Raw genomic sequence first — 18,084 nt, forward strand, 5'->3', positions numbered from 1 at the left:
TATTTCACATGTGATCTGCAATAGGCAAACGTCTACTATCTCGGGTTTATGTTTTGCACTTTTACAGATTATATAATATAACATCTTGGTTTAAATCAACTCCTATAAGTTTGTTAAATTGACATGTTCTTTATTTCAACTGTTAATTTGTATTGTTTAGAACTTACCTTACCTACCTGTCTTCCAGAAACAAAAGGAGGGAATGTAGTTTTACTTCCTGCTTTATAGCTTCTGGGTTCTTCTGAGGTCACAGGAAGAGACCAAGTGCAGGAGGGGAAGAACTCTTGTAATTTAATAAAGTTGATTTTAGAGGGTTTATGAAGAAATAGATTTATTGTTGTAATACGTATTGATTACACCACAGAGTTTATGTTGCCAGTAAAGAGTAGCAGTAGAGGTTTGAATATAAATATGTTCATCTTACCTACCGAATGGAATAGTCCAGAGGAGAAATCTTAAGTGAACTATTTAAGCAGAAGAACTCAGGTGTTTGAGAAGAAAGGTTCAGGTCAGTGTAGCTGTGTGCAGTTTGACCTTAATTTCCATTGATTTAAGTTCAGTTATGTTTATTTGAACTGAGTTAATTATAGAGTTGAGTTTCCTATTTGTTTCTTTGTAAATATTGTTTGGGTCACAAAATGGTGAATAAATCACTTGCTACACTGGACAGCATCAGTCTCCTGCACTTCTTTGACCGCTTAATTCAAGTCTTACCACACACTGACACTGAAAAGAAATGATAAGTAGACTAGTATACTAAGTAGATAAGCATAGTAAGGCATTTGTTCTGCTATGTGAAGTGGTTTAGAGTCAGGTGTATATTGAAATGTATTGCTATAGACAGAATTTGTAATCAGAACTCTTTACCTTACGCTCATTCACCACTTTCCACTACTCTTTCCTAATCAGAAGGTTCCAGGTTCAATCCCTGGCTTTTCAGTCTGAGAGCTATTCTTCAAAACCCCAAGTTGCCCCTGATGTATCCGCCGTCTATGAATGTGTATGAATGGCAGTGTATGAATGTGTGTGAATCATAGGTTAAAAGGACTTAGGCATAGAAAAAGGTGCTTGTATTAATGGGTGACTGTGATAGTAATAAAATGCTTTGAGATTAGGAAAGTGCCAGTCCAATTACCACTTTAATGCCACAGTAAACACAGTAACCAGTAGACATTAACATACGGTTAAACGAATATTCTCAATGACAGGCTACATTCATCATCAGCAGAGTTTACAAAGGTGGAATTTATGGCTGCGCAGTTATTTGGATTGAGTTACATGTTACACATGTACCAGTACTTCCTGATGCTCACCAAACAAGTTTTTTAAATTCCCTATATTGAACATTTGGACCAGTTTAGAGACTTTCTTAAATGACCTCTTTAGTTATTTTATTGCCTTCTTTCATAGTGGAACTCAGCCAGTTTTATTTTACCACTTTAAATCTTAATAACCTTTAGAGTTCCTATTATGCAGTAACTGTAGTACTGTACTGTAATCAGCATGAAATGAGCACACTGCTTGAGCACTTTTATTCGTCTAGCATCACCTACATGAATTCTTCTTTTATTTTTGCCTGATCAGTAGGACTATTCTCATTTTTACTTGTGTCGGATGGGGGACAGTTTCCTCACAGAATGCACCAGTGTAAACTAGTAGAAGGAAACAGCTGCATGCCTGTCTGTCTCTCCTGAACCTCAAGTGTTACTCAACCCTTACATCTGGCCTTTACTTTATAAAGATCAGCACTAATGTGTTCAATGAAATAACACATCATAAGCAACGGAAAATCTATTTCTCAATATTTCATAAAGAGGAAGACAATACTGAAGGCAGCACCTAAATCCTCTGGAGTTACACTTTCTAGGAATTCATCTTTCTAAAACACAACTGCAGGCATTTGTTTCCCTAATCTACTGAATGGATGCTGCAAGAGTCGATCAATGCACTTGCGTGCACAATGAAATAATAACTCAGCATTATATTCTTGCTAAAATTTAATTCGTGTTAATTCAAAATCAGCTGCAGCATGCGATGTGTATTTGCATACTACAGTCATTAGTGCTGAGTGATGCAACCTAACAGGTTTCAAGAAATGACCCACCAAAAGACGTCTCTACAAACAGACTATCCAAAGGTCAAAGCAGTGACATGAGTAAAAGGTTAAGAACAGCGTCCTACCACGTACCTCGACGATGTCAGAGTTGGTTCTGCTCTCGTGGGGTTCGTTGTATTCTGTGTACTTCAGCAGGACTTTATCCATGTCGGTACTGGCGTACTGAAACAGCTTGTTGGAGCCATTGAAGATGATGAGGGCAATTTCACAGTCACACAGAACACTTAACTCGTAGGCCTTCTTCATCAGGCCAAACTTTCTCTTCATGAAAGTCACCTGGAAGAACAAAAGCCAGAGATCAGCCTAGAATAGCTAACCTACAACAGGTCAAATAAAGGGTCATACCTGTTGGTTCTTTCTAGATTTTCACAAGCAAGTCAGAGTATTTATAAAATTAAGGCTACACGGCATCCAAAAATATTTTTGAATGTGTTCTGTCTGAAGTAATAAATCACCGTTTGCTTTGTACTCTGTGCTGTGTGTTGAAAATGTTATAAATCTTTCAAAAACAAAAACCCTTTTTACAGTAACAATTAAATGTTTTTGTCTTCATAACCCAATAATATTTAAAAAAATGTCTTTTAAAGCAGTGAAATCTAAATAGTCCATCTAATGGCTTCTGAACAGGTAATCCGCAGTGCTTTGCCCCGTGGCCTCTGATGTGAATGTATGGTGCAATGATAGCAATAGTAATACAAATCTGCACTAACATAAATGTTTCATTTTAGGTGTTTAAACAACTCTTCCAAAACAAGCGATACATTTGTCAGCTCATCCTACCGCCGTGTTCACTGGCTGATAGTTTTCAGAGAAAAGAGAAGAGAATTAAAATGTGTGTGTAAGTGTCAAACAGGAAGAGACAAGGGGTGGGGGATCTCTAGTTCTCTAGTTCTGCACTTCTGAAAGAACGCAGTAATAATCTGGAAATACTAATTCAGTAACACTGCAGTTTCTAGTGGAATGTTACTGAATGAGTGGAGTGGATGGGAAAGGTAGGTGGGGAAAGAAACTATGTAATGTTTCACCTCCCTTAATGATTACCATCAAGGTGTTCAACTTTATTAGTAAGACAGAGGGCTGTGCATAAACATTTTCGGCAGAAATACAGTCAAACCCCCCCTTTAAGCTCATACTGTAGTGTTATATTGCACTATGGCTTATAAAGTAGAACAGTCATTCTTGACACCTCCATATTCCTCCAGAACATAAAGCTAAAACATATTGTTTGGAGTGGACCATTTACAGCTCAGTGTAAACCCACAGGTCACACATGGATCATGCTCTTATCCCTTTATGGTGTGTAGCTCACTCCCTGCAATGAATCATCTGTATTTATCTGGGTATGTCTTACTTCTGTCATAGCTTCTGGGATCCTGACTCATATCTTTTCAGTTCCAGAAGCTTCTGCAGACTCACATCTCAAAGCTTTCTGGCAATGTTGAGTGTCAGGTATATTTCTTTTTACATGGTTATTTCTGTAGTTCAGTTCTTTACACTTTCCTTTACACTTATTGTTCTGAGCACTTTTACAGATCTTACCATACCGCTGTCATGACACTCAAGCATCATTATGGCCAAGAATTATAACAGGAAGTGTCTTGATTATTACCTCTGTAAAATATAATTGGGACTAGAGACAGATTTACAACTTTCAAAACAGCCCAGTTGTACGAAACTGTATACCGACACAGGACACATTATTATTAGAGCTAAATCTAAACTATTCACAGTCAAATAACAAAAATCTTTTTCTCTATTTTTAGCTTTTAGTTGCTTTTCTGCCAAACGATTTATTTAATTGATGGGAATTCTAAATAATACCACTTGAGTGATGGCTTAGTGGTGTTTCAAGAAACTGTGTGCACAGTACCTGTTTAGTAGAAAATATCCACTCCTCTGACATTCTTTTTTACTTTTCCTGTTTTATGCATTCCCGAAGTGAGGAAACCATTTTATATCCTGGTATTATATACAGTATGTCATTGCTTTACATACTACAGTTATAAAGCAGAAATAATACAGAATAACTTTGATCTAACTGCAAGTCCTAAAAAATTCATATCTTTACTGTTACCAAAGTATTTAACTGTATTTGCAGTAAAATAACGTTGTTTTCTTTCATTTATCGACAGCTGACATTGTAAAGCTAGTTTGACTATAGTCTACATGGTAAACCCTCAGATGGGTAAATATGTGGTCTCTGGTTTAAGCCTCATTTGAAGAATTTTACTCAATGCACTGTAGATTGACTTTTCTTTTTTATAGTATAGAACACCAAATATACATTGACTGGGACTGAATTATTTGCACACAAACATTCATAAACATTTTTATTTTCTTCCCATCCGGGCTGCTATAATGTAATGTGTGCCTAGTCGCAATATTTTGTATAGTAATTCTCGCAGAATCGTTTTTGCAAACATGTTACAGTAACAAGATTAAATGATAGTGGTGAACTGAATGACAGTCTTACAGTTTGGGAAATAAACACGTCCTGAATTCGTAAGTGTGCTCACTTGTAAAAAAAAACAAAACTGTACAGCTTCAGACAGAACTGAAAAACAAAAAAAAAACAAAAAATAAAAACACATGACATAAAAGTTATGAATTGATTAGCATGTCATTGAGTACAATAAGTATTTGATTCCCTTACTTAGTACTTGAGTACTTAGTACTTCGTAGAGACAACCTTGTTGGCAAGCACAGCGGTAAGATGTTTCTTGTTGGTCACCAGATCAGCACACATCTCAGGAGGGAATTTGGCCCACACCTCTTCACAGAAACTCTATAAATTATTTTAGCTTTCTTGGCTCCTGCTTGGCAACTCATTGATGTACTTCTTCTTCAGCCACTCCTTTGTTGCCTTGGCAGTTATTTTGGATCATTGACAGGCTGAAAGGCCCATCCAGGACCGATTTTCAATGTTCAGGTTGAGGGAAGGAGGGGTTTTTTTTTATACATGGGTCTGTCCATTGGCCCCTCACTGCAGTGAAGCCATCCTGTACCCTTAGCAGAAAAACAGCCCCCAAACAGAACGTTTCCACTTCCATGCTTGATTGTGGGGATGATGTTCTTTGGGTTATACTCAGTGTTTCCACAAACACAGCAAATGAATGTTATGCAAAACTTTCATCTAACCACAGTTTTTTTCTCCCAAACCTTCTCTTAATCATTTAGATGTTCACTGATAAACTTAAGATAGGCCTGTACACATGCCTTCTCAAGCGAGGGGATGTTGGGATCATCAATCCATTACAGCATATTGTGTTACTAATGAAGTGCTTGGTGACTGGGATACCAACTGCCTTGAGATCAGTTACAACCTTGTCATGTGTAGTTCTCGCCTAAACCACCAACTTTCTCATTTTTATTCTCACCCCATGAGGCAAGATCTTGCATAGAGCTCAGACTGTGGGTGACTGATGGTCACTTTGTTTTCCATTTTTTAATAATCTTAGCAGAAGTTCACCTTCTCACCAAGCTTTTTGCTGATGGTCTTGTAGCCATTCCAGCAGTCCACAGTCTTGTCCCTGACGTCCTTTGACAACTCTTTGGTCTTGCCCACGGTGGTAGATAGGTGGAAATGGAAGAAACTGATTCTGTATATAAGTGTGTTATATCCACATAATGAGATGAAATCAGGAGCACCTGTAACTGACTGATTGATTGATTGGCTGTGTGCCCATGTGGAACAGGAATTACAATCTATGGGAGCCAGAATTCTGTGGGTTGTAGAGAATCAAATACTTACTTCACCCAATGACATGCAAATCAATGTATAACTATTATTTAATGTTTTCTCTCTGGATCATTGGTTCATATTCTGCCCCTCTCCATTAAAATGAAACCATGAAAATTACAAACTGTTCATTTCTTTGTAAGTGAGCAAACGTGCAAATTCAGCAACATTAAACAATCAGTTTCCAAAGGCATAAGGTCAGTTAACTTGTAAACTGTTGTCTCTGAAAACAAGTTTCAAGTGATACTATTTCTTGAGCATAACTTGCAAATACACGTGAAAAGAGATTACCAAAAACTACACTGTTCCTCTTTTAGAGTGTGTGGCTGCATAAACACCATCTATCACTAGTGCATCTTTCCACTAAAGCCAAGTCATTGCTGTATATTGTGCATGATGTGTGATAGTCTGATACATTAAAAAGAGGAAAAACTGCTGAAAACACTTCATGCACTTGACAGATTAAAAAAAAAAAACACAAACCAACTTCCCAAAATAGAGTACAAGAACCTAAATATACGGCAGACTCAAGTGATAGTGCACGCCACACAACTGAAGCAGTGTCTATCTAAAAATGCTTCAGCCAAGACAACCAAACATCAAATATAAACATTATCCCAGATATTTATTTTCCAGCCACATCCCTATTTCCAGAGTCTGTGCCTTCCTTCCAGACAGGCTGGTATTTGTTGTGCTGTTGGGGGTGATATATATAGAGGAGACAGACAGAGAGGGATTCCAGTGGGCAGCAATGTGGCTGCGTAAGGAGACGGTGAGGAGAGAAGGCCACTGTGTGTCCCTAACACTGACCCACCCTGCTAATGACAGGGTGCTGTCCGGACCCAGCTAACCCCAAATTACTGCCCTCGCCACCAGCTGTGACCACTACACTCTCAAAAGTGAAACAGCTTAAAGAAACCTCTGGGAGCTTCTTAGATTTAAACAAAAGTGTACCAGCAAAAGGTTGGGTGCAGGATGCTTTTACAAAGTGTTAATGAACCTATCAGTACGTGCTCATGTACATAATATGTGTCTTTTTATTAGAAACGGGTACCTGACTAAAATGGCACTTCTACTTTTATGCGGCTCTTTGGGATCGTGGAATCAGCACAGTGAACGTCACATTTTTAGAGTGTGCTCTGAGCAGGAGCGCCACATGGGCCACACATCGACACATGAGATATCACGAAAACGAAACATAACAATGAAATAAATGCTAAAACTAGAAGGTGTTCTCAACAGTTAAAGTACACAGCAGATTTCAGCACTGACATAAAACAACAACGCAAAGATATTTTGCGCAAAAACTAAAGACATTTAAGAAGACAAAGGAAGAAGACACTCACCTGTCGGTTCCTCTCATCAACGATACGGGTGATTTGAATCTTCTTCCTTCCCATTGCTAAAGCAACGTCCACCAACAACCAAAGATGAATATCAGAGGGCTCCAAGTATATAAAAATTTAAAAGACAATCCTCAACACATAGTCCCCCTGTCAGCTCCTGTTAGTCCATCAGCTTAGCATGGCTTTCTGAAAGAGAGCAACAATCAGCGTTAACTTAATCATTGTTTATTTACTGTGTACGAGCAGTCACAGAAACAGTTCTATTCAGCAAAGATATTCAAATACTTGGACAAATCATAGAGTGCAAAGGGTCACACACTGCTTACACTGAAAATGCCAGTTATGCAAGGAAAGAAGGAACAGAAAGAAGAATGAATAATAAACATACATTAGTCAGGGACACAAAATCCATTTCTACCATTTTGAAATTTTCCTCTGCAGTTTGGCATTTCACATTTTGCTGTCACTGTTGATTGCAGTTTTGTAGAAAGAAGGAGGACATCTTTTCAAAACACCATAAAGAGAGCCATTAAGAGGACACGAAGCGAGACTGACTAAACACGTGCTGGTCCAACAACAAGGATATGATCCCTCACCAGCTTCTCAACTACTACTGCTGGAACACACAATTGAGCCAAAGACTGAACTTTCTGTTTGTTCTAGAGAGCGTTCCTTTCACTCCGGAGCTGAATCTATAATTATAAAGAGACACATGAGCACAGACACTGTAATACATAGAGAATAAGCGTCATACTGTATGTACCATACTTCATCACACGCCTCTGTATACTGTAGCTTGCACCAACCTCTTCTTTATCTGCACCAACCAGGCCAGCTGTCTTTAGTGGATTCACCTCTGCTTTCTGGCTTTCTCCTCTTGCAGGAGTGACCACCTGCCTTGATGCGTCCCTCCTTTCTTCAACCTCAGTGTTTCTGAGCCCTGCCTTCCCGCAGAGCTCCTTAGCTCTTACCTAATCTCATCTGATCTGGGAGGAGGCAGAGAGTGAGACGAAGCCAGGCTTTATCCTAACCCTCCCTGGATTATTGCAGCATGTGGAGCCCAGCGCTGAGCCACCAAAACCCCCACAGCAGACCCAGTTCACAGGGTTGAGAGATAGAACAAATGCATTTGTCTTTCACCAGAGAAAATGTATTGGTTATTTTTATAGATTTAAATGTAGTGCACATATCTTAAATGGTAATATAGTTAAATACCACTAAAAAAAAAAACCCCACACACACTTAAATTTTCCAAAATACCATTTTAATTCCAAATGTATCTTAGCCCACTTTGTTCTTGTTCCATTTAAATGATTATTTGAAACCCTACATTTTCTGTTTTTGTTTTAACATTTAAAGCAAAGTTATATTTAAACACAATTAATTTGCAAGAAAAGGCACGCTATCACTCTAATGCTTCCTGTTCACCATCGCCGAGATTCCAACTGACCCTTCGGAAGTCACGACAGAATATAAACTGTAACAGACAAAGACTCCTTGTATGTTTGGGATTTAAAGGTCACACGGATTTATCGGTTTTACAATCTGGATGATTTGATGGGAAGACACAAATATTTTAAAAAGAGAGAAAGAAAATCCTTTCCATGATACTCATCCCTGCAAACATCATCATCATGCAGATATTTATTTCAGCCTGTGCTTTTGAGTGTTGAATATTTGCAGTGTTCTAAGTTTCAATCAGATAAACCCTGGTATTGCTCTGGTATTATTAGGATAACAGACTGGACTTTGTACTATCTTAGTCACAGCATTCTGTTGTTAAAACATGATGATCTGCTTAAATCTGCTAAATTTTAACACTTCAGGTCACATTAAGTAAAGTCATAACTAGCCTCTTAGCCGGCCTATCTGAATAAATGGGACTGCCCCGTTAGTTGCTAGTGCCAGAAATTACTTTAGTTTGGTGTAAAATGATTTTAGAAGATCTTAAATGTTAAGAAGGGAAATGTTTATTCTTCCAATTTGGAAGCCTGCTGAATTAGAAACAGCTGAATGTGTTCATTGTTTGCTATTATATATTTATATCAGTATAAATGTGTTCAGTATAAATGCATCTTATGTAATAACATTGAAAACTTACCTGAGATGGTGCTTTTTCATTTTGTAGCAGATTTAAAGTTTGACATTATTGCAAAAATCTTTCAAGAATCTGCTGCTTCACTGGTCATTAATGACCTCTAATCATCTATCCATTTTCATAACAGGCTGGAGTCTGTCCCAGCTGTCACAGGGCAAGAGGCCGAGTATACTCTGGATAGACCACCAGTCTACCATAGAGACAGACAGACAACTATTCATGCTCGCATCCACACCCACGACCAGTTTATAATCACCAATTAATCCAACATGTCTTTGGACTGTGGGAGGGAGCTGGATAACAAGGAAACTTTCGTGTTGTGACAGTGCCGCTGCACCACCATGCTGCCTATGATATGAAAAATATGGTGGCTAAAATCAGTACAATAATTACTTTGAACCAAGCTGCCAACTTGCCAAATTAATAGAAGTGTTGTTGTGGAAGCAATTTGCATCCATATATAACTCAGATTATGTAAGATTTACATTAGAAACCACTAACTACTCCAATACTTTGTACTGAAATTGAGCACTCAAAGTGCTTCTATGCTACAAGCTGCATTTATCCTTCCTATTTCAAGTAAACTCTGATTGATGCATCGGAGGCAGCAGGATTCAGCTTCTTGTCTAAGGAAACTTTGACATGCGGACTGGAGAAGCCAGGAATTGAACCACTGACCCTCCTACTAGGGGACAGCTTGCTGTTTCTCTTACCACAAAATGCATTCTGTGGGAATATTTCCTATCACTTTATTTGCTTCAAAAAGAAAATGTGGAAAAATGTACCAAAAAAAGACAAATGTTAGGTCTGTTTGTCTTTTTTGAATTGCACTAATGCTAACCTTTTTAATGGGATATTTTTATAATTAAAGACAAATTAAAGTTTGTTTTTAAGACCCCTTTACTTATTACACACTAGTGTTAGATTCTGGACTGGATAGTGGACCAGTGCTCTTTTCTAATATATTTAGCAACTCACACATTAAGTGCTTAATAGTAGGAGGACACAGCACAGGACTCTGGGTTCACCTTCTCTTGTGTTTTGTCATTTTTTGGCTACATCAGGGGAAGATTGTGGTTTCCCTGAAATATTAATACATGTAACATATCGAGTACTTTATCATTAGTTAGCCATCGCTTTGACTTTTTCCCCAAAAAAGGTCCGTCAAGGGCCTAAATATAGTCATAGAAAGGTGAATAATTTGTAGCTGCCATGTGTTAGTATTGTAAGCTAGAAAATCGATGTCAGTGAATAATTTGCAAATAGGTAAATGATGGTAAATATTAAAGATGTGGTTAAGATTTGTTGTTCATGCTGGCAGTTAGGGCTGCCATGATTAGTCGACTAGTCACAATTACGTCGACGACTAATTTAATAGTCGAAGCGTCGTTTGAAGCTTTGTAAGATCCCAAAAGGCGCAGGAATAAGTAGTAGGATTTAAGAGTGTAATAACGGACTGAAACAGAAGATGGCAGCACTGCATGTACAAGGATGCCAGCTGCCGTTAAACCCCGAAGAAGAAGGAGCTTTGTCCCAGAATTCATAGCGCAGCCCAGCTCAGTTGTCAACAATGGCGGCAGCTAGTTAGTTTTAATATTACTCTTATTATTCTTTCTGGGTCACAAAATAAACGTTTAACATATTTGCAGGTGAGAATGTAGCTGTGTAAACCTCAAATATCTGCTCAGTTTATCAAGACACCACATTTTTTCAAAAGCGCTCCGACATTTTCGGAAACGTCTGTTATCCACCAGCTCGATAGCTAGCCAGGGGCAAGGCTCACTAGAGCCGTGAGAACACCGGACTCCCGGCAAATCGTTTTCAAATCCACCGCCGTCTTTCGCTACTCAGGTTAAACGTGATATATAAGTCACTTAGATAACTTAAAATTGATACTGTTTGGCTTTTTCTAGTATTTTATTTGTTCCTGAGTAAATCGGTTTGGCTGAGATTAAAGTTATAGTTTCTACACAGCTGAATAAACGTCAAAGAGACAACTGATTATCAGAAGTGTGAGATGCTCGAGAATATACTCCGGTGTCCTGTTATATTTTAGATAGCAAGGAGCAGACGGCTGAGTTTATTAAACTCCACCGAAACAATCTGCAAATGTCATTAAAATTTAATAAACTATCATCTTGTCTTTATTTTTAGTTAGCACATACCTTAAACACTTAAAGCTGTAAGCTAATGATAGTTATATAAGAGCAGATGCATGCTGGTGCAATAAGCTGTACGTTTACATCCAATGGATGCATGCTCTGATTAGTCGACTAATTGCAAAAATAATCGTTTGTGGCAGCCCTACTGGCAGTAAATGTCTAGTCTCCATGTTTTTCTCTGAATGCTTTATTGCTGACATTTTAAAAAGAATGAAAGATGATGCAACCTTGGATCCAGAAACAATGGAATACTACTGAAACACAAAATTGCCAAATGCTTATGGACACTTTTTCCTCTCTGTAGTAGCAACAATTGCTTTGTTTCAGGCTGCCCATGCTTCAGTGGAGTCTGTTTTACACCGTTCATTCACATGTTTCCCAGACAAGCTGTCCTGATCAATGTTACTATGGCAGAAACTGTCTGGCTGATATGAAAATTAATACAAACAGAGATGACCCAACAGACAACCAGCACTCACAAACACACAAATCATCCATGTACTGTCATATTATTACACCCAAACAAAAAGTCCCATCTATTCTAAAACATTGAGTAACCAGATCACTTTAACAGTTTGCTTTTTTCCATTCTGAGAATTCAAACTAAACAAGAACATCAGCATCTACTATTTGTGCTCCCAATATCTGCAACATACTACCACAAAACCTGACGTCTGCTCCAAATCTTAGTTCTTTTAATTTTAAGTACATTTTTAAATTTGTTTTAAGTTTGATCTTAAAACTGTTTTATTCGCTACTGCTTTGAATTAAGATGAAGAGATGTTCTTTTTCCTTTTGAATATACGTTCTTGGGTATGTACACTAGTGAATGTGATGATGGCTATTGTGGGGATGGTGGTGACGATGGTGGTGGTGATGATGGCAATGATGATGTATGTCTGTGTCATAGGTAACTCACTGTATGCATCCTGTTGACAGTTTCTCGTTATTTTATTTTGTTTTATTTTATATTTGTAATTTCCTTTGCTTTTTTATGTAATGCTCTTGATGTTTGTGTAAAGCACTGAGCACTGCCATGTCTCTATAAATAAACCTGTCTTCCCTTGCCTAAAAGAAAATTACAGTAATTTAGGATGTGTTTCATACACTGGTAACAAATGTGATATTGCTGTGGAATTTCTCCTTTTGTGGTGAAGTAACACACAAATATCAGATCATAATAAAGTGTTAATTATACGGATAAACACCAACATAAAAAATGGGGAAACATCAATTTAAAAAATACATTTGATTTCATCATTTAAACTTGCTCTGACCCTTTCAGCACCTCTCTAACGTTAGAAGATGCTCTCCTCTTGATACATCCTTAAACAGGGAGCGCTAAACCCTAGAGTGAACCTCACAGTCAAAAACCCTCCGCCTTATCTCGCCCATGAAATCCAATTCCTGTGGATATTCGGAATACATTTGCTAAAACTTCACATAGTTCTAAGTTGTTAGACAAAGTGACAAAATCTTTGAATAATCACATGGACGTAAAGCAGAAGTAAAGAATATTGAGCTCAGCCAAAGACAAAACTGTGGTCTGTAAAATAAAAAGGAACGCCAAAGAAAGTTTTACCTTTAATAATTATTCTCTGTGCTTTTGTTTGTCAGTTTAAATTTGAATCAAGTTTTAAAAAAATGCAAGTTGTTATTTTTATGATTCAAACAAATGATGTTGCTTAGTGAATGTTAGTGTGGGCGAATGTAGCTGTAGCAGTACTTATTTTTGGAGTTGTTAATAACCAGCACCAAGCTAGTGCTGGGTGACTGAACACTATGGTGCATGAATATATGGGCTGCTTAGGTTTGGCAGAGCCCAGCAGAAGAGCACATCTCTGACTGTTTTTTATTTATTTATGGCTGATTTTGTTTAGATGTTTCAAGAAGTCTTTAAAGCGGAATTGCTGAGTAGTGCCATCCTAAGGCACTAAGCTAGGATGAAGAGTTTTGCACAAACACTGAAACTGCTGTGACAGAGATTCTTATCATGTATTGTAAGCAAATGTAGTGCTGTGGACACCTGGCATTGTAGTGTTGTTGTTAAGATCTTTGGAACAATGCACTAGTCCCTCTCTCTGTGTCTAACACATTACTGAGTTGACGGCAATGCAGTTAACTTGTGGCAGAGCACATAAACATCGGTTAAACTGTAAAGCTTGCAATCACTACTACCACTGCTTTATATTTGCAAATGGCTAAATAAGTCATATGCAGAGCACTGGCCAAGTTCTATCCATGAACATGGCCACCATACGGCTGGCTGTTTAGCTGCTGCATAAACATGACAATGATATCATTAATCTTAGTAAGAAAGTAAAGTATATACCCCAAAATGTTAAACTGTTCCTTTAAAATACTTCCCGGTTGTATACAATTTATAAATATACTAAGCAATAACCTATATCCACTATGAAGAGCTCACTTAAATTTAAGCTCACTTAAAGCTACATTTTCTGACAGTGAAACATCATGACCCATGACTCTACTGAGCAATTCTTATGAATAGTGAAGTGTAGTGTGGGAGTTTGAAACATTGTGTCACCCACGTAGTTCATCAGCAACAGTGTTTCAAACTCATGGCCATTGAAATGTTCCAAGATTAAATGCAGGTTAAGTCATCTAATATTCATCAGTCATTTAAAAATGATTTGGAACTATTACTAGCATTTATTTGTGTGCGTCTCAAAACTTCAACTAAGTCTATATTTAAAAGTATGAAAAAATTATTTACTACCACAGTGATGACAAAAAGGCTGGACATAACTAAACTAGAGTGAAGTAAAACCCCTGCAAGCTGCCAGCTTCCTGTTAGCTCTGTCAACTACAGTACTTCCTGTTTTATGATCAGTCTGTCTGGCAAGGAAGGAGCTTTGAGTAAACCACCCTTCAAAACACTACAAACACACAAACCACCATTAACATTTTCTTATTCCATTGAACATAAATTTATTGCTACATCCGAAGCCAGAAGTCAGGCCAAAAGGTCAAATAGATCAAATTATTTTATGCTAAACTTTATTATAAGTTATTTATCAACAATAAAGTTATTTATCAGTCTGTCTCTGGATTTAAAAAATATATACACACAAACAAACACCAAACAAATTTCTAAGGGCAAAGCGCGTGATCCATACTAGTGGTTGGAGCTGGTTTCCACTGTTCCGAAGGGCCAGTGTCAGGAAAATTAAACCCTATAATTGTCCAGATTTTCCTTCTTCCATATCTGTTACACAAGGGTAAAAACTTCACTCCCCTGGTTTTTCTATTTAAATTACTCATTGTGGTTTAGAAGAAAGCGCTGTCTAGATAGTGGAAAAAGGAAACATTCCACTTATTCCATTTGAATTTACTTGCCATGTTCTCACATCAGTCAACACCACATGGAGAGAGATGGCATGTTAAAGGGCATTCAATGTCCAACTTGTGTTCTCACATGCACCTTTGTTAGATAATTTCTCAAGAAGTTCACGGTTGCAATTCATGTGTGAAAATAGTTAACATTAATTTTGAAAAATACATATCACACTGTCACATATCATAATCACATTAAAACAATTATTGTGATGTCTATGAGCCAATAAGGCAAAAAGCAAGCCTTTGGTCAAAATGAAATATAAAATTGACGACAATTTTTGGTAAGAATTTGTTTTCAAGGACTTTCAACACAGCTACACCCACATGGAACCACGTGGCATTTTTGCAGGGGTGTTGGGGGTGTTGTACAGATTAGCCGAACAAGATCAAATTAGTTACTTAGCTGCTGGTAAGCTGATTGTTTGGGGAGAGACATGATAGCCGTTCCCTCTGTTTCCAAATGTTCTATAGGCACAGCTAACGTAAAGGCTATAAGTTAATATACTGCCTATTGCTTCATAGATGTAATATATAATATAATATAATGCATCTTTGACAATAGCAACACCTGGTCCATTCAATGCCAATAAGAGTCTCTGAGGAACAAAATCGCCTAGTGTTCTTAGACATCAGTAGAGGTGATCGATGTCAGCTGTCAGGAAGATCATAAAGTCTAGTTTTCATGCAGTGAAAAAAACACTGTATCCGTGATGGAATGCACTTCTGCGTTTACTGCACTGCAAAAAGAAAAAGATTAAAATCCACAACAGATGTGCAGCTTTTTTCCTGAAACACTGACTCTCTCTCTCTCAGAATAAAGAAGCTGACAAAGTTGAACTTTTGTGTAGTTGGTCAGCAAGACTGTTTTTGAGCGGAAGGCAAAAAAAGATGATGCCTTTTTCTTCAATCGATAGCAACCTTTGCTACACAAGATTTTTTTGCACAGTATAGTTCATACCACAACTATGTGTCAAATAAATGTTGCTCAAAGTGTATGCAATTGTACATATTTAAAAATTGTAATAGAGTGCACATAGTACCATGCATTTCCTCTTTCAGTATTTACCTTTGACATAAACATGATGGGCCCCATCTAACACTGGACTGTTGACCTCAATATGTCTTACTAAAGGGGCTTTGTAAAAATAGAAAGTTCTACACAGTAGTTCTAACATTATGAGCACTAATTAATGTCCCCTTCACCAGCTCCTCATGTAAAGAATGAGCAGAAGTTAGAGCTGTGGAAGGTTAATCATGCTCTTTCTTAACAGGTTGTTTTCAGTACAAACTGGCAGAGTAATTGGGAACCCTTTCATCACTTCTCCTCATTAAAGAGCATGGGTCCAACTCTAATTGTGTTGACCCCACAGTGACCTCTGCTTCAGTCACTCCAACATTAAATCAATAAGGTTTCAAGCTGTTACTACGCAGCAGGCACCACTTGATAGCCCCCCCAATCTTCTGCTGCCAGCCGAATAAAGAAATCACTGTCTCCGAATATCATTTTGTTCCAGTAGATTATGGAGCTGATCCTAGTAGTCAGTGCAGAAACAACCATGGTGAGATCTGTGGTGATTTGCTAATAGATGAAAGAGTTTCTCTTTCATTACTGTTTGCTAAAGTGTTAAGAACTGATGACAGAGATTGCTTTATTCGTATCTTTACCTTCCCTGCAGCTTTGCTTGTCTCCTTGCTCTCTCCTACTTCGCATTTTGCTCAGTGTCGTCCTTCTTCCTTCTAGCAGCTTATTTGCATGGTATCCACCAGCAAGAGAAGAGAGGATCTTTTGCTCAAGGCAAAATAAGGCAGAAGATTCTCTTTCCCCAGCAAGCCTGGACATTCTTTGAAGTTCTAATAAATGAAGTTTTTTATAAAGGTTCTAGGGGAACAAATGCATCATAAACATTCTATATGGTGGACCTGGTCCCTGAGGGTGCAGGACTTAGATCGGGCTTATTTACTAGCTGAAGTGTTTAACAGTTCCCCGTCTATATTACCACTATCCACACAAGCCCAGATGTGCACATACTTCTTTGATGTAAAGAAAGTGAATGTCAATTTATGTTAAAATATCATGAGACTGAATTAACATTTTGTTATGCAAATCATGCTCTGGCACAATGCACAGTTTTTGAATAAGAATGATAATTTGCATATTACTACCAGCAACAACAGCTGCAAATGAGATTCCTTGTAAACGTGGCCAATGACAAAACCTGACATTCAGTAGAGTCAAAGTCCTCTGAATCTTCCACTTTAGCTTCTCTCCTGTGGCTTAGTGAGACAGGAACACGTCTTTTATAGTGAGTCAGGAGAAAGGAAACCAAATGATGCTGTAGTCTGTTGCCAGGCATGACAGGAACATGCACTGTGATTAATTCATCACCCACAGTCAGACAAGCTAGCCTCTGGTATCAAGCAGCCAGAGTATCGACACTGGCCTATGCTGTTTTGCAGGTCACGAAGCTAATGGGTTTTTTCTTGAAATGTAATAATTAAACTGATCTCCATGCACCAGCAGCATGGCCATTTGAGCTAGGCTGAAGGCCAGGCAGATTAGTTGGCTTAAACTGTCATCTGCCGTACCACCAGACTCCCCAGTTAGCATGTGAAGAAGCTGTGTTATTCTGTTAAGTATGATTCTCTTTAAGGAGGCAAGAATACATAAAAGGCCATGTCAGTGTGTGTATCAAACCATAAGAATAATGCAATAAAAATGTAATAATACTTTTGTGAATTATACATTTAAAAAGCCCGTAGCTTGGAGGCTTCATTTACTGACACCCCATTCTCCTACGCGCCACAATGTTACTCTCAATCTCCCAGCCTTGTAAAAACTCCAAGACAGCAGTCTGCTCGTTTAATTACTGGCACACTGTGATGTCATTTCATTATTGTGTTGCTTTTATGGCAGTGGCAGTGGGCTAAGATTTTCCTGTCTCAACACAGAGACACTGATGTCATGCCTGCAACAAAGATTGAAACACAAGCTGCCTTGTAAAATACGGCCACACTTCCATACCCTCTGTTCCTTTCATTAAAAAGAAAACAAAAAAATGTTAATTGCACTCCAAATTAAGTTTGAATCCTGACAAAATATGTTCTTTTTTTCTGTCTGCCAGTTTCATGTTTTCTTAAAAGGCTGTCAGCTGAGGTTGCGAGGTGAGATGAGCCTGGACTGTGTTTAAGGGTCATTATGTTGGTTATGTGTCTGCTTGAGTTTCCAAATTGTAATCGTACAGTGTAAAATTTCTAACAAGAAA

General features: G+C 38.0%; 1 protein-coding gene across 2 annotated transcripts in view; it reads right to left on the reverse strand.

Annotated features, from left to right (window-relative positions):
- Positions 1–18,084, reverse strand: part of LOC308398822 (myocyte-specific enhancer factor 2A-like) — a 45,832-nt gene that overhangs the window by 17,083 nt on the left and 10,665 nt on the right. Inside the window, exons 1-3 of one of the 2 annotated variants that reach the window (XM_080885647.1) lie at positions 8,008–8,115; positions 7,202–7,387; positions 2,189–2,392 (exon numbers count right to left, since the gene is read on the reverse strand). In XM_080885647.1, coding sequence (XP_080741773.1) covers positions 2,189–2,392; positions 7,202–7,255 — 258 coding nt within the window. In that variant the 5' untranslated portion in view covers positions 7,256–7,387; positions 8,008–8,115. Of the gene's footprint in view, positions 1–2,188; positions 2,393–7,201; positions 7,388–8,007; positions 8,116–18,084 lie in introns of those variants that run through there. The other variant, XM_080885646.1, reaches the window with a different exon arrangement.

The sequence above is a fragment of the Rhamphochromis sp. 'chilingali' genome, assembly GCF_963969265.1.
Source record: "Rhamphochromis sp. 'chilingali' genome assembly, chromosome: 6".
NCBI lineage: Eukaryota > Metazoa > Chordata > Actinopteri > Cichliformes > Cichlidae > Rhamphochromis > Rhamphochromis sp. 'chilingali'.